At 33.8% G+C, this 26,770-nt stretch overlaps 1 protein-coding gene across 1 annotated transcript in view; it reads right to left on the reverse strand.

The window, feature by feature from the left end:
• Nucleotides 1-204: 204 nt before the first annotated feature.
• Nucleotides 205-26,770, reverse strand: part of LOC149560951 (putative nucleoredoxin 1-2) — a 69,070-nt gene continuing 42,504 nt past the window's right edge. Inside the window, exons 2-3 of the mRNA XM_089827713.1 lie at nucleotides 6,947-7,363; nucleotides 205-867 (exon numbers count right to left, since the gene is read on the reverse strand). Coding sequence (XP_089683839.1) covers nucleotides 205-867; nucleotides 6,947-7,363 — 1,080 coding nt within the window. The remainder of the gene's footprint in view (nucleotides 868-6,946; nucleotides 7,364-26,770) is intronic.

Raw genomic sequence — 26,770 nt, forward strand, 5'->3', positions numbered from 1 at the left:
GTCTATATAATCTTCCATATATTATGGTCATAGAGAAAATATATAAAGTTTAAAGTGCCCATAAAATCTTCAATACATTATGTTGAAAGTCTATATAATCAACCATATATTTTAAGCTGCAAGTCCCTATATAGTCTTCCATACATTATAGTGAAAGGCCTATTGTTAAAAAAGCCCTAGCAAAGATCTAACCTTCTTACATTCTTAAACCCTTCGACAAGCATGACGTGCCCAAATTCGACAGCCACTGATCATCACATATCGGTTCTTATTTCCATCAGATTGTTTACCAGAATCTTTGAAAGCACAATCTGGATGAAGATTAAAATGACATCCTTGGCAGCAGAATGACCATGAAAACCCAAATTCCAGACACCCGTTACATATGTAACGCGTCCTCCGAGTCAATTCGAGAGAATGTTTATGCAAGCCATGCATTAATTCCTTTGGATATTTCTCCACCGCTGCTTCTAACTCTCTTTCCAGCTTTGCAACACATGCAGGAGTAAAGGGATAAGCCTTGGCCCCATGGAGAGTAACAATGGTGCTCCCATCTTTTGTCACAGTTTCTCCATCGGGTCCAACTATGATCAAAGATGGAATTTCTTTATTCTCAAAGTACTCGCTTAGATCCTCCTTTAATTTGTGTTCGAATGGAAGAGCTAACCATGGTATTCTTGCATGGTGTTTTTTAAAACCATATCGGCTTCGGTCGCTAGAGAGGAAAACAATCTCAAAGTCTTCTCCATTTTCCTTGAGCTCATTGTATACATTTATAAGCCTTCGTGTGAATGATGGGCAAGCTGGACACCAATCAGCAGCAAAGTATAAACCAACCATCTTGCCTTCGAGCTCAGAAATTGGCACCTGCAGGAGAATCATGGTCCAGAGTATTCATCTCATTTATGGCTCTACAGAGCTTCTAACACATTTCTACCCATTACAATGGAAAGGACTAATTGAAAATGAAGAACTATAACAGATGGGCATGTGAAAAAATTAAAGCATGTAAGTGATTTGGTTTTTGAGTAGTGAATCTGCTTATTCACAAAGTTAAAAAAGCTACAGCACCTTAAAGTAAACACACAAGTCAATCATCTGAGATTTCCATGAGTTAGGAGTGCAACTTTTCACTTTCACTGTTTCAGCTTCCCCACTGTAGACCCATTGAAAAGAAAAATAGGATACTTTAGAAGGAGATTAGAAATGTTTGGGAGGGAAAAGTTGAGCATGAAAATAGACTCGAACGATTGGAAAGTAAAAGATTAGAAGGAAAATTAGAAATGGTGAAATCTAGAAGAAGACACAAATGTTGGAAGAAATAAATTTAACATTGTTTTCAAATCTATTTTACAATTATAAAAGTAGTTGTTTCTGTAACAATGGAATTGGTGCATTTCAGGCCTTACACCTATAATCTTATACATGGTGTCTTATGGAAGCTATCAAGTACCCTACATGTGAGTAGAATAATATGGATAATTAGTTGATTAGGGTGGTAATTAGGTCAAACTCATTGAATGCCTTAAACATCACACACTAAAGTTTGATTCTAAGATTAAAATTGTTAAATAGTCAAAATTTACTTACTTTTTCCAAACTTAATTTTTTTTCTAGTGTGTGATGTTGAAGGGTGCCTAAAACTTATAAGCTCTCGAATAGTGTAGAATAGTGCTAAAGGGACAATTATTTATATTTATTGTATTGCATTTTTTATTGAAGAATGATATTGATGTAAAAAATAGTTGTACATTAGCAGCAACATTTTGATTTTTAGTATTTTAGTGTTCCTATTTTGGTTTATGATTTTGTAGTTAAGGGAATTTTTAAAATTGAATATCAATCATACACGTGGACATTTTTTCTATTCGGAAATCAATTATAAATATCTTATACATACAAGAATAAATATTAGATTTGCTATTTGATAATTAACAATTAGCATCTACAATTAGTTGGAAAATTTTTGTTAGAAAGGAATGTTGATCTCATTATGGTTTTGACAAAGGAGTGACAAAATACTTAGTCATTATCTAGCATGGTTGGTTGGTCATCACTGTGACTGAGCCATTATTTAGGTTGAGTGTATAGTGCATGTTGAGTGAATAGAGTGAGCAAGTGATCAGTGTGAGCTAAGTGATTAGTGCAAACCAAGTGATTAGAGCATGCCAAACATAAGTATCTAGACAATAGATGTCGAATAATATGAAAGCTAGTGTGGAGCACTAGTAGGTACCAAGCAGTTAGTATGTCACAACTCAATTAATGTCATGCAAATAGTTAACATCGAGTAGATAGTGTGTGTTGAGTGATTCAAGAGCCAAGGAAATAGCACAAGACCACAATTAAGGCCAAGCATTGGAAGCCTATTGATGCCAAGTAACTAGTTAATGACATAGATATTTGTAATGGCACACAATTTTATGTAAACCATTCTTGGTTGACATAATCTCAAATTTTTGATATCAAGAGATAAGGGTGAATACATATCATGCATCCCTATGTAACCCATGGAACCAATCAGAAGAAGGGCAGCATTAGACAACAATAGCACTCAACCATAGCCATTGATTATTACCTAAGATTGTCTCCATAATGCCTATTTAAAAAGGTAACCTCTAAGGGGAAGAAGTGTGTGAAGAGAGATACTAAGGAGAGTATCATGTGTGAAAGAGGCATGGAAAAGATGCTTAAGTGAAGGTTAAGCATTGCATAACTAGTTGATGAGAGTAGAACCAGTTGTGAAGACAAGCAGTGAAAAGTCAGAGAAGATATATTCGATCAGAAGGATCAAGAAACAAACTATAAAGAGGAGATTTGACATCTAGTAGAAGGCAACTGAAGGATTAAGTATTAAATCATTCTGACAAATGATACAAGGTAAATCTCCTAATAGAGTAGTCCTAAAAGACTTTTGCAAATCTCCTAATAGAGTTTTTACTTAATTGTGAGTTTAAATCCTTTAGTCAAGGTGAGACCTAACAATATTTGTAAGCCTTTAATAGGGAAGACCTCTCATAGGGTAGATCATAGATTATGATCAAAACTTTGTAACCATAATTTGTCACACTTTATTGTTGTAGTAGTGTTCAAATTTGTGGGTGTCATCCCCACCCCAATTTTACCTTCTTCTTGGAGGGTTTATGGGTAACGAAAATCTTTTGTGCTATGGGTTGATTTACATTATGCTATGGATGTGATGCATGTTTCAATTTATATCCTAAGTTATGAGATAGATGAATGGTGTAATGTTTTAAGGTAGAAGTTTTTAGTGTTGATTCATCCCCTCAAAACTTACTTTCCCATTTATATTTTCAACAACGAAGAATGGATTGAAGCTCTAGTGATTTTGAGAATATGTGTAGTGTAATATATATGATAGAATAAATATTATGAAATCAAATAATGTTTTATGTTATTAATGTTGAAAAGATTTATTTTAATCATTTTTTACATTTCAATATTAGATAATATCTTGTAATAACTTTTTTTATAACTATACATATATGTTTCTATTCATCCTTCTTTCCCTTTCAAAAAAAACTCGTACTGATTCTTTATAACCTCTATGGGAATAATGAGTGGTTATTAGAAATTTAGTAATGTCATCACTATTCATTAAAATGCTTATCAATAGTATTCGTAAACATTCACAAACTATGGGAGGGTTCCGCAGACAAATTTATTCATGATTTCATGTCTTCAAAGGATCTTGACAATATTGCTAACTTTAGAAATGGATATAATGTTCAAACAGCCTGTTAGCCTACTTTTAGCACCCATATTTGAAGCTTTAAAAGGATGTCTTATGGGAAAAGATTCTTTGGTCGTTTCAGTGTCTTGTTGGTTTTTATGGCTAACCACCCCTTGTTAAGGTTTGACCTGTGAAGAGACAACGTCTCGAGGTTGAGTTGAACTCAAACTTGAATCAAAGGTTTCAAAGATTAACTTTAACTTCAAGTTCGAGTTTGCAGAATCAATGTTCAAGCTTCAATTTTCAAAGGTTCAAAATTCGGTTTCATTGGTTTGAAAGTCTTTCCAAACCACAAGCTTTGAGTTCGAGGTTTTTTACAGACAGATTTTCCATCCCAAATATCAGTTCAAAATTCAGGTTTCAAGGTAGTTTCCTTCAGTACAAAAGAGCAGATTTTGGCTTCAGAAATATGTTGTTCTTGAGGTCCCAAGGTCAAAACCATTTTCGGGATCCGTCACTTCAAAACTGAGTTCAAATTCATTATCAAGTCTCAATTCAAGGCTAAAATGCAGGTTCAAAGGCACGACTATTAATGTAGTTTCATTGTCTGAGCTCAGCCAGTTCTAAGGGTATGGGTTCAGAATCAGAGTCATGATGTTTAGATTTGCAGTTCAAAGTTAGAAACTGAACTTGCAAATTCAAAAAATGAAGTTCGATATGCAAACCATCTTTCTATGTGCAAGTTAACAAGTGTAGATTCAAGAATTTAAAATTTCTTGAAAGGTGCCATGTTTTAATAAATGGTCCCTTAGTAGTTTGCTGATTTAATTTTAGAACTCCAGGTCACCAGTCCAAGTATACAAGCATTGAGTTCATATCCAAATCTTGATGTTGCAGATTCAATAGTCTAAGGGATAGAGGGTAGTAATGAATCATTTAAGAAAAGGTTTAATGTTATGCAACTCGCAAAGCTGACATATTAATGTGACAGTGATTTGGACATGTGGCGGTTGAAATAGTTTCAATGTTAGATCACAAATTGGCTGGAAAGTTCGGAAAAAGATGCACAGACATTGCATATAAACATGAATGTATTCTTAAATTCATGGTTGTAACCCATGCATGTAATATCGAGTACTCCAATTGGCCTAAATCATTACCTTCGTGATTGCAAAGGATGAACTAATCTCCATGATAACAAAACCTTCGATAGAAGTGCGATTGCGGAAGCATCCAAACCTGTTGGCTCGATAGCAAGTACTGTCTCTTGCTTGAAGAATGATTTCTCCTAACCTCCCAATTGACAAAACCCACAGCAGTTGGGAAGTACAAATGAAGCACGTGAAATTGGTGATTATGGTTTTAAGTTTGGTTTTGAACCCAATATTGTTCATGCATGAGAAACACGCAAACTGTTTGACAGAATGCCGTGGCTAAGAAAGGCGTCAATGCAAATGCAAACCAAATGCTGGAAAGATGTTGCTGCCATTGGAGACTTGGGAGATTATGTACTTCTGAAGGAAGAGCACGAGAGCTGGCTCATATTAGGAGTATGTAAATAATACTAGTGCACATACATCGACCATAGAGTGGGAATGAATGAAGATTCTGAACAAACGTGAGGCTATCCCGGGCTTAAGCTTCTAGCAGTAATCACCGAACACGTGCAGGGATGAATACAACGAGTGCGAACCTGAGTTGATCAAGCCCATTCCTAGGTGAGTTTCAAGTACCACCAGTGCACTTATTTCCTATAATTCATAACTCGACATTATTAAGGCAAGCTAGAAGATGCATGTCGAATGCATATGAAGTAGTTGGCAATATGCCCGAGCAAGCAAGGGGAAGGTAATGCATATTCCTGAAAGTGGCACGCAAGTGTTGATATAAAAGAGCGCACACATAGGGATTTATTGGATCGGACAGGGTATATGTACGGCGGTTTGTTGCAGACCTTCGAAAATCCAACTATACACATGGTCGATACATCCAAGGGCAACAATGATTAGTTTCTATACAAACCGAATCCTCCAAGTGACATGTGGCTTTGATATCTAATGGAGCATCATTATTAGTGGTTTTAAATTTTAAGTTGGAAATGTAATGAAGTCCCTCAAGAAATGAAAGGTTAAAGAAGGCAAATCATGATATTGCAAACAATCAGTTACAAACATAACCGAAATGTAAGGGGAATAGTCAAGTAATAAAAAGGTACTGTGAATAGGAAAAAGGGCGCTTCTATTTCCGGTCTGTTAGTCCTGAGGCTGCGGCAGAGAAGAAGTATAATTTGTAATAGGGTAAGGAGATTTGTTTTATGCAGATTGATTGTAATAGAGGGATACAAAAATACTATTATTATTTTGTCATATTTCTGAAATAAAGAGGAATATACGCATGCTTGATCCTGTGGTGTGTATATTTATATATCTGGATTTTGAAGGATGCCGTGTTCTTTTATTTCCTGTTATAGATACAGTCCTGTATTACTACATTGAATGTGATGTATGTAGTTCTGTGGTCATGTACTGACATTTTTGCATAAGGATATTTGTAACTTCCTCCCTCTCTTCTGTAATATGAAAGATTGGTTAGGTATTGTTGTGGCTGCTTATTCGTCTTTCTCTTTATATTCAGTTTATAAATCTAGCAATCACATTCATTTCATGTCTATGGATGAATGTTGGAAACCTTAGTATCTTTCGGTTAAAGATACATCCTATTATTCGGTTCATTGTGAATCATTCAACGAGGAAGCTGTACCTCTCAATTCAGAGGACAGTTATCAATCAATGATAACTCGTCCAACTGTTAGTGCATTTTGTTCTTATCGTCAGGCATGTCGAGTCATTGTTTATGTTTCTTTCCGAAGAACAAATCTGTTCACTAACACAACCCGTATAATATTCCATGTACTAAATCAAAAAGACTATTTTAAAAATCCCTAGGAAAGCTATACTTTCTTGCTTGCTTAAACCCTTCGACAAACATCTCCTTCACAAATGACTTCTTCTCCGTGGTTGTTATTATTAAAATCCTTATTTTGTTTCTGTTGTTTCTCATTTCCATCAAAATCCTTGAAAGCACATTCTAGATGAAGATCGAAATCACATGCTTGGCAGTAGAAGGACCAAACAAACCGTAAGTTCTTCACACCCATTACATATGAATTTCTCCCTCCGATTGCTTTCTAGAGAATGTTCATGAAGGCCATGCGTTGTTTTTTTTGGATATTTCTCTACTGCTGCTTCTAACTCTTTGTCCAGCTTTGCAACGCAAGCATCGGTAAAAGGATAAGCTTTGCAACGCAAGCATCGATAAAAGGATAAGCCCATGGAAAGAAACAATCTTATTGCCATCTGATGTACCAGTGTCTCGATCAGGGCTAATTATGATCAAAGATGGGATTCTTATAACGTGGAAATACTCGATTAAATCTGTTTTGATTTTGTCTCCAAATGGAAGAGCTACCCACGGCATGCTTGCATAGTAATTCTTGAAAGCTTCTTGGTCTCTTTCACTAGACAGGAAAACAATCTCAAAAGCTTCCCAATTTTGCTTGAGCTTATTGTATGCATGTATAAGCTTTGGGGTGAATGTACGGCATGGTGGGCATTGATGAGCAGAAAAATAGAAACCAACAGTCTTTCCAGTGAGCTCAGACAGTGGCACCTGCAGCAGAATCGTGGTCAAGAAAGATCATCCCATTTTTGGCTCAAATGAGTTTCTAGCGCGTATGTCAGCTGCTTCCAACCTGAAAATGCAATAACTCTAGATGGGCACCGAGACATATTAAAGCATTTACTCATTTGGTTATTCAGTAAGGCCCCGTTTGGTTGCTGGAAGATGAGGGCCAAAACCGGGTTCTCAGGGGTAAAACCAGGTTTTGCAAAAAACTTTGGTGTTTGGTTGGTTAAAATTATAACCTGGTTTTCAATTTCATCTTCCAATTTGGTCAAAAATTGGAAGAAGTTTCTTCTAACAAAAAGGTGGAATTTGAAATTAAAACCAGGTTTTGAATTTTATGACAGTTTTTTTAATAATATTATGGGGTCCACAGTATATTCATCTTCCGTGTCAACCAAACGGACCATTGGCTTTCCAAACCACAAAACCAAGTTTTCGAAAACCTGGTTATAAGATAACCTGGGTATGGCACAAATTTATCTTCCCCAACCAAACGGGGCCTAAAGTTATTCTTTATGGAAGTGAAGCTGCTCGATCACATACATGGAAAACTACAACACCTTCAAATAATGAATATAAAACTTAATGATTTGAGATTTGCATGTATAAACATAATAGGAGTGTATAACAATAGCCTAATATTTAGAATAAGGTTCCTAATGATCCTCCAATATGAGAACTTTTCTCAATATTATAATGGGTATTTTTTATTGACCTTAAAATAAATCTTCTTCTTACCAACCTTATTATCAACCCTATCATCCCATCCACCTCTTGGATCAACCATTGTAACAAAAGAATATCACACACCACTTGATCTATATAACATGATATAATTATCACAAGCCAACCCACCCACTGGTGGACCATCACTCTAATGAAATATTTTACATGCCCACTTGATCTACTTAATAATGATAAAGCTATCAAAAAATTTAGAAGACTTCATATGTACCTAGCGAATCTTTAAATGAGATTTGCAATAGATATGGATGCATCCGCATATCCCAAGAAGCCCATGTAAACACTTACAATCGTAGCAGCCAAAAAGTGATCAAAATGCAAAAACTTCAAAATATAAAATGCTTAACTATGAAATTCCGAATCCACATATCGAGAATCCCAACACTCATTATTCAAATAGTTCACATATGTACAAAATATAAGCTAGAAAATGAGTGGGAAAATAAATATAAATTGACCGAGTGGTTATAAAATACTTTTATAGTATGTTAACAAAGTATTGTAATGAAAACTCATTTTTGAGCATCATGCATGAATCAAATGTTTATGTGTTCTATATACACTTAAAGAAAAGCTTCTTCTACCCAATCATCCCAATCATCTAATGTAAGTTTCAAAACTATTATAATTCATCTATGTTATATCATTATCTTATTTTCATCCACCATGTTTGCATTCCAATTTCATCAGACATATCTCGATTCTTATGATTTGTAACCTTGATAATGATATTAACAATATATTAAATGGTGTCTATAGCAATTCTTTAATACTAATTTTATATGGAAAGTGATTAAACCTAGCACTATTAATTGCACTTACAAAAATGGGCTATATTCTAATTATGAGGTATATTAATTGCACTTAGCAATGCTCTTTTCCGTGCATAATGTATAATCTAATCATTTTATCAAACTAAGACCTTCAACACTATACTGAAATGAAATATTTCTAAGTGCTGTGATATTGTTATCATGATTTAACTGTGTGATTTGTTAGTCAAACTCATTGACCCATATTTCATGAGTATTGGTTCATCAAACCATTCTGTTATGAGAACGAATGGAAAACTTAAAAACCATTGGATCTAGGTGATGCTCACAAAGGTGAAGCACTAAGACTTCCTTGGAGATCATCTATCCCAATACTACTCAAGCTTGATCTCGCTTAACTATGAATTTCCTACATTGTTAAACACACTCTTCTTGCAACCCCATTTACAAAAAGTTCACCAAGTGTTGCCGCTTATGAACCATTCACTATGAAGCCTCTTAATCTCATAAATTGATAAGTAGGAGACATTTTCAATAGCAACTCAATTGTGATATTGCTATCAAGACTTAACTTTGTGATTTGTCAGTCAAATTCATTGACCAATATTTCATGAGTAGTTGTTCATTGAATCCATCTCTCATGAGAATTAATGGAACACTTAGCACTCATTGGATCTAGGTGATTCTCACATAAGTGAAGCACAGAGAATTCCTGGGCCGTAACTCATCCAAATACTGGTCCAACTTGAGCATGCTTAACAATGGATTTTTCTCCATCATTAAACCAACTCTTCTTGCAACACCATTTGTAAAACCTTCACCATATGTTGTGCCTTATGAACGATTCATTATGAAGCCCCTTAAGCTCATCAATTAAAAAGTAGGACATATTTTCCATAGGAGGTCATATTGTGAGATTCCTATTAGGATTTAACTTTGTGATCATGAGCCAAACTCATTAACCCATTTTTCACGAGGAGTGACTCATTGAACCCATCTCTTATGAGGATGAATGGAATACTTAGCATTCATTGGATCTAGGTGATGCACACATAGGTGAAGCACTAGGACTATTGGGAGGTCACCCGTCTTAGTACTACCCCAAGATGAAAACTCTAACCTACAAAGTTTCCTCCATGATTAAATTCACTCTACTTGCAACCCCATTTGAAAAACTTTCAGTAAGTGTTGTGCCTTATGAACCATTCATTATGAAACCCCTTAAGCTCATCAATTGATAAGTCAGAGATATTTTCCATAGCAAGTAATTTTTGTGATATTTCTATCAAGATTTAACTATGTGATTTGTAAATCAAACTCATTGACTCATATTTCATGAGTATTGGTTCATAAAACCTATCTCATATCAAAATGAATGGAACACTTAGCACTAATTTGATCTAGGTTATACACACCAAGGGGAAGCACTAATAATTCCCAGGAGGTAACCCATCTGCGTACAACTCCTACTTGAGTGTGCTTAGCTAAAGAGTCCCCTTCATGGTTAAACCCACTCTGCTACAACCCCATTTGAAAAAAATTCACCAAGCGTTGTGCCATATGAACCATTCATTAAAAATCCCTTTAAGTTCATTAATTGAGAAGTAGGAAATATTTTCCACAACAAGTCAAATTGTTCTATTGACATCATAATTTAATTGTATAATTTGTGAGTCAAGCATTTTGACCCATATTTCATGTCAAACCGATTTCACATTATAATGAATGTGACACTTAACACACATTGGATCTTGGTCATGCTCACATAGGTGAAGCACCAAGTTTCCTAGGATTTCACTAATCACAATGCTACTCAAGCTCAAGCACACTTAACTATAGGATTTCCTCCATGGTTAAACCCACTTTGCTTCAAACCCCATTTGAAAAACCTTCACCAAGTGTTGTGCCTTATGACCCATTCATTATGGAGTCACTTAATCTCATGAATTGATAAGTAGGAGATATTTTCCATAGTAAGTTAAATTGTGATATTGCTATGAGGAATTATGTGTGTGATTTGTGAGTCAAACTCATAGACCCATATTATATGAGTATTACATCATCAAACCCATCTCTTGTAAGAACAAATAGAAAACTTAACACTCATTGGATCTAGGTGATGCTCATACAAGTGAAGCACCAAGATTTCCCAAGAGGTCACTCATTCTAGTAATACTCCATCTCAAGAATTCTTATCTAAGGAGTTTTCTCCATGGTTAAATCCACTCTTCTTGCAATGCCATTAGCAAAATTTTCATCAAGTTTTGTGCCTTATGAACCATTCATTAAAAAGCCACTTCAGCTCATCAATTGATACATAGGAGATATTTTCCATGGTAAGTCAAATTGTGATATTTCTGTGAGGACTTACCTATGTTATTTTTGAGTCAAACTCATTGACCCATATTTCATGAGCAATTTTTTATTGAACCCATCTCTCATCAGAATGAATGGAAGACTTAGCACTCCTTGGATCTAGGTGATGCTCATAGAGGTGAAGCACAAGGACTTTGCGATAGGTCAACCATCCCATGACTACTCCAACTCGAGTGTGCTAAACTACATAGTTTCCTTCATGGTTAAAAATACTCTTCTTACAACCTCATTTAAAAAACCTTCACAAAGTGTTGTGTCTTATGAACCATTCAATAAGAAGACACATAACCTCATCAATTGATAAGTAGGAGATATTTTCCATAAGAAGTCAAATTGTTACATTGCTATCATGATTTAACTATGTGATTTATGAGTCAAACTAATTGACCCATATTTCATGAGTATTGGTTCATCAAAATCATCTATCATGAGAATTAATGGAACACTTAACACTTATTGGATTTAGGTGATACTCACAGAGGTGAAGCACCAGGAGTTCCTGGGAGGTCACCCATCCCAATACTACAATAGCTTGAGCATGCTTAACTACAAAGTTTCCTCCATGGTCAAACCCACTCTTTGTGCATCCCCATTTTTAAAACCTTCCCCAAGTGTTGTGTCTTATGAACCATTCGTTATGAAGCCCCTAAAGCTCATCAATTCATAACTAGGAATTAGTTTCCACAACAAGTCAAATTGTGATATTCCTATTGATCAAGATTAAACTCTATGATTTTTTAGTCAAATTTATCGACAAATATTTCATGAGTAGTGGTTTATAAAATCCATATCTCATTAGAATGAAAATAACAATTAGCACTCATTGGATCTTGACGATGCTCATAGAGGTGAAGCATCGATATTTCCTAGGAGGTCACTGATATCAATACTACTTAAGCTCACGTGCACTTAATAAAAGGCATTTCCTCTATGGTTAAAATCATTATTATTTCAAATCCATTTCCAAATCTTTCACCAAATTTTGTCCCTTATGATCCATTCATTATGAAGCCCCTTAAGCTCATAAATTGATAAGTTGGAGATATTTTCCACACTAGGTCAAATTGTCACTATTTCTATTAGGATTTAACTATGTGATTTGTGAGTGAAACTCATTGACCCATATTTCATGAGTAGTGGTTCATCAAACCCATCTCCCATGAGAATGAAAGGAACACCTAACACTCATTGGACCTTGGTGATGCTCACAGAGGTGAAGCACTGGGATGTCCAAGGAGATCACCAATTGTAGTACTAATCTATCTTGAGCATGTTTAACCATAGAGTTTCCACCATGGTTAAACACACTCTTCTTGAAACCCTATTTGAATTTTTTTTACCAAGTGTTGTGCCTTATGAAAAACTCATTAAGAAGCCACTTAAGCTAATCAATTGATAAGTAGGAGACATTTTCCACAACAAGTCAAATTGTGATATTGCTATCATGATTTAGTTGTGTGATTTGTGATTCAAACTTAGTGACTGATATTTCATAAGTAGTTTTTTATTGAATTCATCTCTCATGAGAATGACTAGAATACTTAACACTCATTCAATATAGTTGATGGTCATAAAGGTGAAGCATTGCAACTTCTTGGGAGGTCACCCATCCTAATACCACTCCAGATTGAGCACACTAAAATACATAGTTCCCTCCATGGTTAAACCAAATTTTCTTGAAACCTCATTTGTAAATCCTTAATAAAGTGTTGTTCCTTATGAACCATTTATTACAAAGCCCCTTAAGTTCATTAATTTATGGGTAGGATATATTTTCCACAACAAATTAAATTGTGATATTTCTATCAGGATTTAACTATGTGATTTGTGAGTCAAAATCATTGACCCATATTTTATTAGTAGTGGTTCATTGAACCCATCTCTCATGAGAATTAATGAAATACTTAGCACTCATTACATCTAGGTGATACTCACAAAGGTGAAACACCAGGACTTCATGGGAGATCACCCATTCCACTACTACACTAGCTCTATCGCACTTAACTACAGAGTTTCCTCCCTTGTTAAACACACTCTTCTTGTAACCCAATTAGTAAAAAATTCACCAAGTTTTCTGTATTTTTAACCATTCATTATGAATCCCATTAAGCTCATCAATGAATAAGTGGGATATATTTTCCATAGTAAGTTAAATTGTGATATTGCTATAAGGATTTTATTGTGTGATTTCTAAGTGAAACTGATTGACCCATATTTCATGATAAGAAGTTCATCAAACTCATATCTCATGAGAATTAATGGAACATCTATCACTCATTGGATCTAGGTGATGCTCATAGACATGAGGCACTGTGACTTCTCGGGAGGTCACCCATCCCAATACTACCCCAACTCAAGCACACTTAACTATGAAATTTCCTCCATGGTTAAATATACTCTTCCTATGACCCCATTTGCGAAATCTTCACTAAGTGTTTTTCCTTATTGAACATTCATTAAGAATCCCCTTAAGTCCGTCAATTGATAAGTAGGAGATATTCTCCATAGCAAGTGAAATTGTGATATTGCTATCAGGATTTAACCTTGTGTTTTGTGAGTCAAACTCATTGACCAATATTTCATGAGTAGCGGTTTATTGAACTCATCTATCATGAGAATTAATGGAACACTTAGTACTCATTGGATCTAGATGATGCTCATAGAGGTGAAGCATTGAGACTTCCGGGGAGGTCACCCTTCAATGTACCACTCTAGCTCAAGGACACTAAATTACTTAGTTACCACTATGGTTAAATCTAGTTTTATTGCAACCACATTTGCATATCCTTCCTCAAGTTTTGTGTCATATGAACCATTTTTTATGAAGCCCCTTAAGCTCATCAATTTATAGGTAGGAGATATTTTGAGCCATAACAAGTCAAATTGTGATATTACTATTAGAATTTAACTGTGTGATTTATGAGTCAAACTCATTGACCCATATTTCATGAGTAGTGGTTCATTGAACTGATATTGCATGAGAATGAATGAAATACTTAGCATTCATTGGATCTAGGTGATATTCATAGAGGTGAAGCACTGAAACTTCTCAGGAGGTCACCCATTCTACTACTACTCTAGCTTGAGTGCACTTAACTAAAGAGTTTCCTCCACAATTAAATATGCTATTCTTGCAACCCCATTTGTAAAACCTTCACCAAATTTTTTTCCTTATTAACCATTCACTATAAAGCCTCTTAAGATCATCAATTGATAAGTAGGAAATATTTTATAGTAAGTTAAATTTTGATATTTCTATCAAGATGTTACTGTGTTATTTGTGAGTTAAACTCATTGACCCATATTTCATGAGTGGTGGTTCATTGAACCCATCTCTCATGAGTGGTTGTTTATTGAGTCCATCTCTCATGATAATTAAAGGAACACTTAGCAGTCATTGGATCTCGGTGGTGCTCATAGAGGTGAGGCACCGAGACTTCCCAAGAGGACACTCATCCCAATACTATTCTAATTCAATAATTCTTAACTACAAAGTTTTCTACATGGTTAAACCCACTCTCCTTGTTACCCATTTGCAAAGCCTTCAATAAGTGTTGTGGTGGGCCTAGAAAATTTCTCAAAACCTTTATTTGGAAAACCTTTTGGATTTTAGAAAAGTTTTATTATAGACTAGGAATGTGGGGGGGCTTTAGGCTTTTCTATGGATTTGATCCCATATTTTTATTCAAAACTCTCTCAATTCCATAAATGGAACCCTCTTCCATGATTGCAAAAAATAAAGTGAGAAGAGTTTCTATTCATCTTTCATGGCTTCATCCAAACTATACATCATGTAGCCAATGAAGTGACTTCGAGGATGGCCTTATTTAAATTGCCACTAAAATTTCAATAATATTTAATGAAACCCTAAAGACATATAGTTATTTTTTCCCTTCATCTTAGTTGATAGAATAATTTTAGTTTCAAAGAAATGAACAAATGTTTACTTGTAAATGAAAAAAAGATCTGAATTGTTTGACAAAATTATCTAGGAGTTTAGTGGTATTTTTTTAATAGGACAACCATACAAGTGGTTGAAACAATACCTATGTTGAGTAAGTGATAAAATACCTATGTTGATTATGTGATATATTTGTTGAGTAGTAAGGTTTGTTAAACAAAATTAATTATATTGACTTAATTTTATAGAAGGATAGGATAATAGAGCATCAAGAAATACTATAATTTTTTTAGAAATTTTATTTTCTCTATTTTTTCCTACATCCCCATCATATATGGAAGACATTAGAAAACTAACTAACTAGAAATAAATTGATATTTTGATGTATCATATGTCTTGTACTAGATAAAACATTTACATAGAAATGAAAGTTCTTTCCAAAACTATGTCTAGTCCTTCAATATTTGATTGCAATGGATTTAATAGAGTATTCAAATATTTTATGGGTAGTTCAGAGTATTTTTGTGTTATCATTGTAATTTGATAGGAGATAAGATTTATTTTTATATTTTTATCTATGTAGAATCAAGATGGGTAGGGCATATTTCTAGAAGAATATCCACCAATTCTTGTGTTTACTTTATTTGCTGGTGCAATTAGTTGGATCAATAAGCAAAAAACTTGTCGAGATAATGTGTCTCAACCTTGACTTACATATGATTAATATTTATAGTCTCATTTATGTGTGTATTTTCCTTTAAAAAATTAAATAGTTTGGATAAAATAGATCATCTTGTGAGTAAATTATTTTGGCAAGATTATGTCTAGTTTTGGATATATACATGTTTTTAGTTTAATTTGCTAATGAAATTCTATGAATTCATTTTTGAAGGATTTAGATCCTCGAAATTTATTAAAAATATCTATAATAAGAGTAGTCAATTACTATGTGTTTTAACATGTCATGATCTTTCTATTATATGAATTAGTTTATGAATCAAATACCAAATTCAAAAGTTATGGCATCCAAAAGTCAAGCCTCTAGAAATAGGAAATGCAAAAACATTTTCAACACATAAATAATTTGTAAAATGAAGTTACGTCTATTGATGTTTGTTTTTACATGTCATAGGACATCTTATTCATGAAGGAAATATGGGGTTTTGTTTAAAATTTGATGATATCATGTATTATATCTCCTATATATTATGTGTATGAAATGGAGTGTAGGTGAAAGAGTCATACAACTATATCTAGTTTCCTTTTCTATATCTAATTGGAGATATTCCTAAGGGAGCCTTTTATCCAAAAGTATAGTTTAATATGGTATGAATTTTAAATAATATGTTGGGTGACTATTGGAATTTTCTTACATTAATCATTGCTTTGTGTTGTGCTTCAATTATGTGATTTTTACTTAACTTTTGTAAATATATTGTAAGATTTTATATATTTTTACATGAACCTCCTCTCAAGAATAGGATAAGTAGTTATGTTGGGTAAAAGCACAAACCTGTGTCATCTTTTACAAAGTAAAAGGCTAACCAAAGTATAATTGTTTACCTTCAATGACATAAATCTTGTATTATTATTTTGAATTTGAAAATGAAGTAAACTAATGAAATGTATAGAAATGGATAAATTTTATGATTATAACTTTTCATAATTATTTAGAAAAATAAATGATACAATTTCCTATTTTTTAAAGACAACTTTTTAGTTGTCAAAAAATGCTAAAAATTAGGGGTCTAGTTCCCACCACAAAACTACACGAAAATAAACTTATTTCCCTTTGATCTTAGATTATATTATAGATAACATATGTAGCTAGAACAATAAAAAATAAAAATTGGCTTTAGACCTATATTTTATCTTTGATTATGATTCAAATTTAAACTTATTCAAATCGATAGTTTTCATCTCCCACCACATTTTTCAAAATAAATACATGTTCCAACCAAAATAAAAACTATAAATTCTTGAAGAGGACTCTCTCCTCTAGAATGTCATATAATTTTTAATTTTCTCTAATATGATATAATATTTTTTATTTCTTAAAATTGACATCTTCTCAGGTGTTAAAATAGGTACTAGTAGATTTATTTTAATTATAATGTACTATATCGAATTAAAACACTATGAAATCTATATGAGAATATTCTTGACTTGGAGCTCTATAAATGGTGTTTATATCTTATTAAAAGAAATTCATAAAAATAGTAAGAGTTATAGAAATGTTAATTTTCTAAAATAATTTTATTTCTTTAGTAATTGGATACTAACTACTATAAAGCATGCATTTAATAGACATTTCCAATTGAAAATGTCTAAGACCATATATAACTTAGCTAGAATAAATTTACTGAGGTCATATGTTTGAACAAAATTGATATTTAGATAAAAATACTCAAATTTAGTCATTCTAATAAGTTAGCCTGAAAGGTGACACAACTTTGTACTTTCACCCTGCTACAAAATTTTATTATAAGTGGTGTGAGCACCTCATCACCTATAGTTTCAAATGTTGCTTGTAAGATTTTATGAATAAGTCTAATTATGGTTATTCATTATATAACAAAAACCTATGGGATATCCTATACTCCAAGTTAAAGGACAACTTCCTAACTAGTAGCTACCAAAAAAAATTGGCAAAAAAGAAACCACAATGGAGAGTTAATCAACCTTAGGAAAACAAAAAATTAAGATATCAATATAAATAAGTGTAGGGATCTCTCATTCAACAAGATGTAATACCTAATATTAATAACCCTTCTCTTTCTTTTGAAAATACTAATCAAATACCTATATATCCTACACCTAACTCAAATCATTTTCTTACTTAGTAGGAAAATGCTAGAAAGACACAAGAAGTCTATACTTATGTTCCAAATATTAATGATGTACATCTCTAGTTTGGTTTTAAAAAATATAGGGCATAAAATATAATCTTAAAACTATGATTAAAGAGGATGAATCTTCAAAAAGATCCCATCCACATTCACATGAGAAAAGACTTATAGGTAGCTAGTGATCTAATGAAAATATAACTTCAAATAATGGGCAATAACATCCACAATTTTCTAATAGGAAGAATGAGAAAAATAATGAGGATATACCATATTTTGATTTCATAGAACAACTATATAATTTCAATATTTAAACTCCTCTATTTAACACACCAAAATATGTTTCAATTGATAACAAAATTGTCAAATAACTATGTATCAAGAAGCTAGGAAGAAAAGGAAAATATCCTACAATAATACATGTTATGGGAAAAATAGAACATGTCATGTTGGATAGACATGTTATTTCCAAGTCTAATGAACCAATAATTAATTTGGTCAATGTTATAATTAATAGTTGACTAATACATAACAGATTGATTAGTCTAGGCACTTTTCTTGATGTAACGAAAAGAGAAACCATGAAAATCTTACAACTATATAACCTAACACAAACACAAATATTTCTATAGTTAGGAGATAATTCTATTGTCAAACCAAAAGGGATGATTGAAAATCTTCTTAGAAAACTTTAATAATGAGGATAGCTTGTACAATTTATGATTATCTTGTAACCACCCATAAAAGGTCTAGTCTAAATAGAAGTCCTATTTTCTCTAAATCATAGCATACTCTTTAGTTATGTTGGTATGATTGTGTGATCACTTTCATAATTAATCAATCAAATAATCCCCATTAAATACCATGGCTTATTTAATTAAATCAATCCCCTTAAATCTCTATCTAAAGTAATTAGTTATAATAAATTATTAAAATATCCTAAATTACAACTCACCACTAACTAAAAAATTAGTTGTGAATGAACCAATAGGAGTTACCAGACATGCATCAATTAAGATTTAATCTTGATAAAAAATTAAAAATCAATTGCAAGCACTCATTTTCTCTCAATTTCTATAAAAGCAATGAATTTGTTTCTCATTTGATCCATACTTTTAGGTTTTTAACCATATGTTGTCTAAATAAGACACATTCTTGAATCTTAAGTACATGTTGTAGAATTTCATACTCGCCTAGCTCAATGGTGCACTTTGCATTTAGAAAGCTTCAGTGTCATTATAGAATAAAATCATTTAGTCTTAAAATTATCATCTTAGATAGATTATTTCATGGTCACTAATTGTTGATATCAAATGTGTGAGAGCACCTCAAAATCTATTTCATACATGTTCTATATAGAGAGAAATAGAAATATCTTTTATTTATTTTGATAATATTTGCATGATTTTGTCATTATGGACTAAAAATATAATGTTATATTGCGGTACATTTTTTTATGCAAGTACACTATTTCATACACATATTTATGGTGCCCACTTTGGGACCTAGCCTCAAATCTTTCTAACTAAATTTGAGTTATTTTTCATGTTCTAACTCTTGGTTTTGTAGATAAAAATTTACATTTAGGGTTAAAGGATCATTTTTGAGGTGAAAGCATCATTTTTGGGAACTCTTCTTCATTTAGTCCATAAAGATTCATGTATGGGGATTCTTGTGTCTCTTCTAGAAAGGTTGACCTTTAGGACTTCTTGGGTTTCCTTTAGGGTTAAAAGGTTTCCTTTATAGATTCTTGAGATGTTTTAGGGAAGGGTCATAAATGAGAACACTTATTTAGTCATCTCCAGTAACTCTATTTTTATAATTGAAGTTTTTCTAATGATGGATGTGTGATTTGAATCTTACAACCTAACATCTGTTTGTAGGATTTTAGACTTAGAATAATTGTCAAAGAATGATACTTATAATGATAACTAATAATTTTTGGCTTGTAGAATGCCTTTGATGTGGATTTGCAATGGTGAGCTTGCTTAGTGATTTATTATCAATCAAGTAATAAGCAGTGTTATTTTTTCTGATCTTAATGACTTTAAGGAAAGTATTCTCTTCCACTTCTTATGATAATTAAAAACTTAGACAAGTTTAGGAGAGAGGTATTCTTATATAGGAGCATCCTAGGTGTAAGAGAAATCTTGCATCATCCAAAAATATTTCTTTTATGTTTCTTGAATAAGGGTTGTCTTAGGGTGCAGTTGTTGTTTTTAGAGGCTTTCTACTAATAAGTTTGAATGTCCTATTTTTAGAGATGGAGGTTCATCATGGATATATCATCTTACCAGTTGAGGATTAGTGTTATATCATGAGTATTCATGAAGCTATTGCATATTTTTAGTGTGTGGTTTTGATAGAAAAACATCAAGCTCAATTTTGAAGGCCTTAGAGGCTCTAGACAGGCTCCAAAATGAGGTTTATTAGGTCTTGTGTGAGTCAATCCTTGTAGATTAGAAGACAAGGATTCCAAAATGGGCATATAATAGCCAATTAGTTGAATGTTTTACAAGTTATGGTCTTCTAAATTTGGGCCAATCAAAATTTCCAAAATAAATGTCATAATAATAATGGGCCAACTCTATATGTAATTTTAGGGTTGGTCAACCTTAAGGGTTAGGGTTTGATGTCTAGAAACTTACCCAATAGTGAAAAAAATTTCTATATAAGGAATGATTGTATTTTGCCTAGGGTAGCTCTAGGTGATAGTTCACAACTTTATCTTGAAAATTATTGTAAGGAAGGTGCCCATGTGGGTTTCCATATTGTATTTCAAAACTCTATAATTATGCACTTGTGGTAATAATAAGAATCTCATATTTTTTTCTAACAAATTATTTATATTTCTTTTTTTTGTTGTGTGTTACTGGTATTAAGGGGAGCGCCCTTCATCAAGTGGTATTAGAGGACTTCCTGAGTATGTGTACAGAGTACCAAATGTAAGGCAATTTTCTCTAAAACCATGGTTTGGCTTGTGCCTATAAACATTTCACCAATTATGAGATAATTTATATTAGGGTTTCAAAAAAAGCACAAAAATTCCTTTATGAAGATAGTGAGGTGGAAGATATGCAAGTGATACACCTAAGGGTTTTATAGCCATCCAAAGACAAATAAAAGAATTGGAAGAAAAAATGCACAGAGAAATAGATCTTTATGTTAGAGATAAAAGTATGGATGAAGGAGAAGAAGAAGAAAATTACAAAGAAGAGCTCAAACCCTAAAGTAGAGAGGCTATTTAGGGCCATCCACATGATTGGGAAAAGACCTAAGTTTGAGATTCCCACATTTTTAGGAAATCTTAACATAGAAAATTTTTATTGGTTGGATCAATGAATTAGAAGAATAATTTGACTATGAACATATTGAGGATCCTAATGGTTCAATTTTATGAAGGACAAATTGAAGGGTCATGCAAGGTGTTGGCGCTAAAAATTGCATGGTCAATTTTCAACACTACTGAAAAAATCAAGCCTTTAAATGCTTTTAAAATGCATGTGTCTGGTTGTACCCGGCTGTCCATTTGAGACCCCTAAGGTGTTTAATGCTTCTATCACCTTTCATTCAGCATGCCTAAACGTTTTGTGAAGTTAAATTGAGTTTTTGAGTCATTTGGCGAAGTCCTATTTCAAGCATTTGTCAAATTTGCAATTCTGCCCTAGTGTTGAACAATGACAGGAGGCTGTGGTTGCCAATGAATATCTTGCACCTAGATTTGCTTCATGACTTGCCACTTTGGGAGTGTCTAGTATCCATACCCAAAAACCTATGTTTTAAATTTCGAGTCATTTCAAGTCCATTTCACTAGGTTTTGAATCCCTCAAATTTGGCAATTTAATGTTTTCATGCTGATGCACTTTGCACGTAATTCTGGGAAGCCCTGTTTGGCATGCTATAACTTTGACCCAGTTGACCCAAATGATAAAATTCCTTTTGTTTTATATTTTAGACATTAGAGACTTACTATGTTTCAAGTTTTAGCTTTTGATGAATCCGTTTGATCAGTTTTCAAATGTGATTCCAAACACAATTCGTAACTTTTTACTGGTGTCAACATTTGCAGATTTTTCAGTACCCTTGTTCATGATGCCATAACTTGAGATTCATGATTGATAAGATTGAATGGATTGCACCACTGTGATGTACTCTAAAAATACTCCAAGTGTTCCAGTTTTTAGAACTTGACAAATCCGTATGCACACTTATCTAGGTCAATTCCATTTGCAAAAAATCATTATCTTGTCAATGTTTCCAGTCAATAATTCCAAGTAGCCTACTTTTCATGCTTTCAAAATGTGTCCCGTGATTTGTCATGAGCTAAAATTGTAAAATCATACTCACCTCATGAAAATCTACTAGTAGCCCAATTTTCAGAGCTTCAAGTGCCCATTTTCTTAGTTTTCCAGGCCATTTCCAAATGCAATTTTCAGCTTTTTGACATGTTTATTTGCAGGTGAAATTAAGTTGGCAACTTCGGGGGTCGATATCTTTTGACCCCAATGTCGTCATGCAATGAGATCTAGCAGGCTTATTGTACGTGTCAGAGAGATGTTATATCCAGAGTTCCAGAGCCCGGCTAGGTGTTTGAATCAGTTTTTAAGACTAGCTTACAGGCCCTGCCATCAAAAAATCACACTTTGCAGAGAACAGTCAAACTGAGCTTTTAACGATCATTCTATGATCAAAATTGATTCTAATTAGTCTGAGAAGGTCAGTGGATCAATTTAAGGATTCAGTTGTTCAGAAACAAAATTTTTTTTAGTCGAACCCACTTTGGGCCCGACTAATTCCAAGTGGAGAATTCGAGTTTTGTAGAATCTTGAAGGTGCCTTGATGATGTAAAGAGGGGAAGCCTGTTCTTAAGCAAAACAGAACCTCGCGCTATAAAAGGCTGCATTAGTGAAGGAAGCTGCAGTACAGGCCATGGCATGAGAATAAGGAGAAAACGCATGCAATTTGATAAGTAACTCACATGAGTAGAACAACATGAGAATGCCAAATCAAAAGCATAAGCGCCATGTTGGAAGCTAACAAAAGTATAAAAGTGCAAAATTAAAAGTAGCCTACATAAAGATAGAGGCTCGGTTAGCAGGAAAAGAAAAGAGCCTCACGTCTTAGCATGAAGATCCAGCACTGAACAAGGAATAAACGTGTAAGCAGGGCCCCATTTTAACAATGGAAGATGCCATTGTTTTAAATCAGTCAACAAATGTTTAAAATAGAATCCCACGCTATGCATGAAGTAGGCATCCACGAATTGATGAGCAGACCCACAGTATTTTTGGAAGCTTGCGTGAAAGGGCAAGAGATGTAAGAAACAAAGCTAGTGCTATGAAGAGCGCAGAAGGTCATCTCCATGCGTGAGAGAGGAACCAGCATTCTAAATAGAGGAGCTTACAATTCAAAGTTAGGCAAAAGAAAAAAATAACACCAAGAGCTGATAAAATACCCACAGACAAGCGCCAAAGCATAGATAGGTACTCCATAATCTGGAGAAGCTGTTGACAATAGAGGACCACATTTTGAGAAAAAGGCAGTGCATAAAGTGAAAGCTGCAGCATCAAACTAAAAATAATACCCATAGCTTTTATAAAGGCGAGGCCAGTATTTGAACATGGTGAATTGATTGGAGGAGGCGCTCAAGTTTCTTGCAAAGAGTTACAATGTTAGATCCCACATTTCTTGTGTGGTTAGCTTGTAAAGTGTTTAAATAACATAGCACTCACAATGATGAGTATCTAATAAGATGGATTTTTTTGGAGCCATGTGACTATAGGTGGGTTCGACCTGAACATTGGAGGTTAAATTTTGAACAGTCACGCAAGTCAAAGCCGATGACATCGGCGGAATAAGATGATCGAAAACTCAGATTTTCAGCTAGTCACCACTTCGCTAGCTTGAAAAATTTGGGAACTCCAATTGGAAAAGTGGCGCAGTCGTCGAAGAACTCAGAAATTCAGCGATGGCGAATAAGATCCAATGGGTGTCGCTACTTCGCCAAAGTAGAAGAGGCACGAGAATCAACATGGCGAAGTAGAGAGAGGACGACACGTGGCACATCCAGAGGTTCTCATTATCTCACTAATCGATGTTTCTCATCGGTTAACCATAGCGAAGTGGTGACAAGATGACACGTGGCAGATGATGCAGACCATGTGGGCCAATCAAATGCAGACACAGGCCAGTTGGTCAAAGTCAGTTTGACCCCGGATTCAAAGGGCAAGGAAAAATTTGTAGAAAATAAAAAACAATTTTTTATTTTTTCTGGGCAGTGGGTATGCACATTCAAAAATTTCAAAGAGAAACATTTTCTAAAGTTTATACTTTAGAATTTTTTTAATTTTATAAAAAAATCAAAGTTGCAAGCCTGAACCTTCTAGCAGGGGACTAATTTTTGAAATAAGATTCTAGAGGTTTTTGAGAGGCCAGATAGGCAATGTTATATATCGCCAAAATTGGGAGAAGATGAACTTTCTGATTCTGGAGTCTGTTTTTGCACAGGTAGGAGTTAGTTTGAGCTACATGAGGTCTTCTATCAAGTACCTAAATTACAACCATATTCAGACCAGGAAGTTCAGTTTTGATTTTTTTTCAAGATAATGATCTGAATATCAGTAGAAGGCAATGGAAATGTAGTTAGGGTCGTATTTGTTCAAATTTACTCAGTAAAAACTCATTTTACCTGGCTTTTTCATGGGGCAATCAGATATTTTGGTGATTCAAAAAGCTTTAATCATTAAGCAGAGATATTTTGCAAATCAGTTGCAGATAATGATGAAACAAAATTAGATCAGATGGGATGAAAGAAGAAAGAGGTTACTCAGTTGCACAGGATTGATTTCCAAGTGGATAGATGGTAGTTGTAGATCAGATCCGAGAATTCATTTGGGCTATATCATTCTTTCTTTTTGTAATTGTAAGGGTTCCAATTTTTGGGAAGTCCCAGTTCTTTGGAGAAAATCTGCACATTACTGTGATACCAATGTCTTGGATCCTGTTCTGGTTGCATTCCCATGACTGTACACCATTTTCTTTCAACAATATTCTTCTTGTATGAACAGCAGTAGGAAGATAAATACAGATAGTTCAAATCTGTTAGGTTGTTTCATGTCTTTAATTTCATGCATATGATTGTATATTTTCAAGGAAATAATGCAAAGAGCAGCAGATGATTAAGTTTCAATTGAATCTTGTCTCCATTCTCATTGAATTTCAATGTTTTACGATCTTTGAACAAAGAGTTTAGGTTGTAATTACAGTCCCCTAAGGTTGTATGTTGTTTCATTGTTGCTGATACTTCAAAGAATTGTGTAAATGCTTCATAGAAATCAATAGGGTTGCAAATTTATTGAGGAGGATATCAAGTAAGAATGATATTTTAAACTGAACATTGATGTCTATTTAGAAGTTAAATAGATAGATCTATATCTGAAGATACACATATGTCTCAGATATTCATATGTATGTTTGTGATCCATGAATTTTCCCAATGGACTAGGCACTGATCAGCTATAGGGTCATTACTTTCTTACTACTGCATATCTGAGGGTTGTTGAAATCAACATTATAAATCAAATGCTTTTCCCCTTTCATGTTGAAGAGCTATAATAGAATGCCCTCACTCAGCTTATGAGGTTCCTAGATCTACATTTAGCTACTGTAGATTGATGTTACTTCATGAGTTATCAGGAGAAATAAGGGTTTTTATCTGCTTTACATTAGATTCAGTGTATGCTTTGACAACTGGTACCATATAAGGAATCTATAGGTCCACCCACCTAGGTTTTGCAAAGCTTGAAGAAGAAGGGTCTAGCCTTATAGTTGGCCTAGTGTCTGAATGGATGTGTTGATAATGGGAGTTAGCTGCCCCTAGATGCGTTTTGTTCTCATCAAGGTAATTGGAAATGGGTAACATTTTCAAACACCAACACAAGGATCTGGTTGCAAGAGATTCATTTAGAGAAAAAATAGAGAAGGAAAGGATAAAATTATAATATGAGATCAGATGGTAGCTTAGTTAAAGAGGTAGTTCATTACTATAGATTATGAGCTTGATTTTTTGAATAAAATGCAAGGGTTGAAGCAAGTGGGAAGATCTGTTCAAGAGTATACCAAAGAGTTCTACTGGGTTCTCATTATGTCATGTAGAAGCTAACATAGAAATTTTTATGTTATCCTATCGAGTTAAGGTCAATTATTTAGGAGGATGAGTTGAGTTCAAAGGAATAGTATTGAAGTGGCATACCAATTATCCCTAAAAGTTGAAGAAAATTTGAACAAGAATTTTGATAATAAGAATAACGGTAGAGGTTGTGGTGGAAGATCTAGTAGATCGTCTTATGGGAGGAAACATGAAGATCAAAAGGATGATGAGACCAATAGTAGTAGTAAAAGAAATAGGGGAAATAATTCTAATCATTTCCATGATCAGAATAACAAAGATCAAAGTAGAAAAGGAAGAGGGAAAGGATCTGGTGGAGGAAGTTTTGTAGAACCTATTTTTACCATGAAGAAGAAGGGCAAAGGGAATTTGTGTGCCCTTAGTTCCAAGGAAGGATATATAGGAGAAATGATGGTCAAGTTAAAGTTGTGCACATTGATGAATATGCCAAATCATCACATTGTGAAGATGTTGAAAGAGGAAAACTATTAGTTAACACAAGAGTCCTATATTTGAGTGGTGAGAATGAACTTGATCAAAGGAGGATCTTTTTTCATACAAGGTACAAATAAGAAGATAAGTATT

This window comes from Cupressus sempervirens, chromosome 4, assembly GCF_028749045.1.
Source record: "Cupressus sempervirens isolate cs-2001-9-10 chromosome 4, ASM2874904v1, whole genome shotgun sequence".
Taxonomy (NCBI): domain Eukaryota; kingdom Viridiplantae; phylum Streptophyta; class Pinopsida; order Cupressales; family Cupressaceae; genus Cupressus; species Cupressus sempervirens.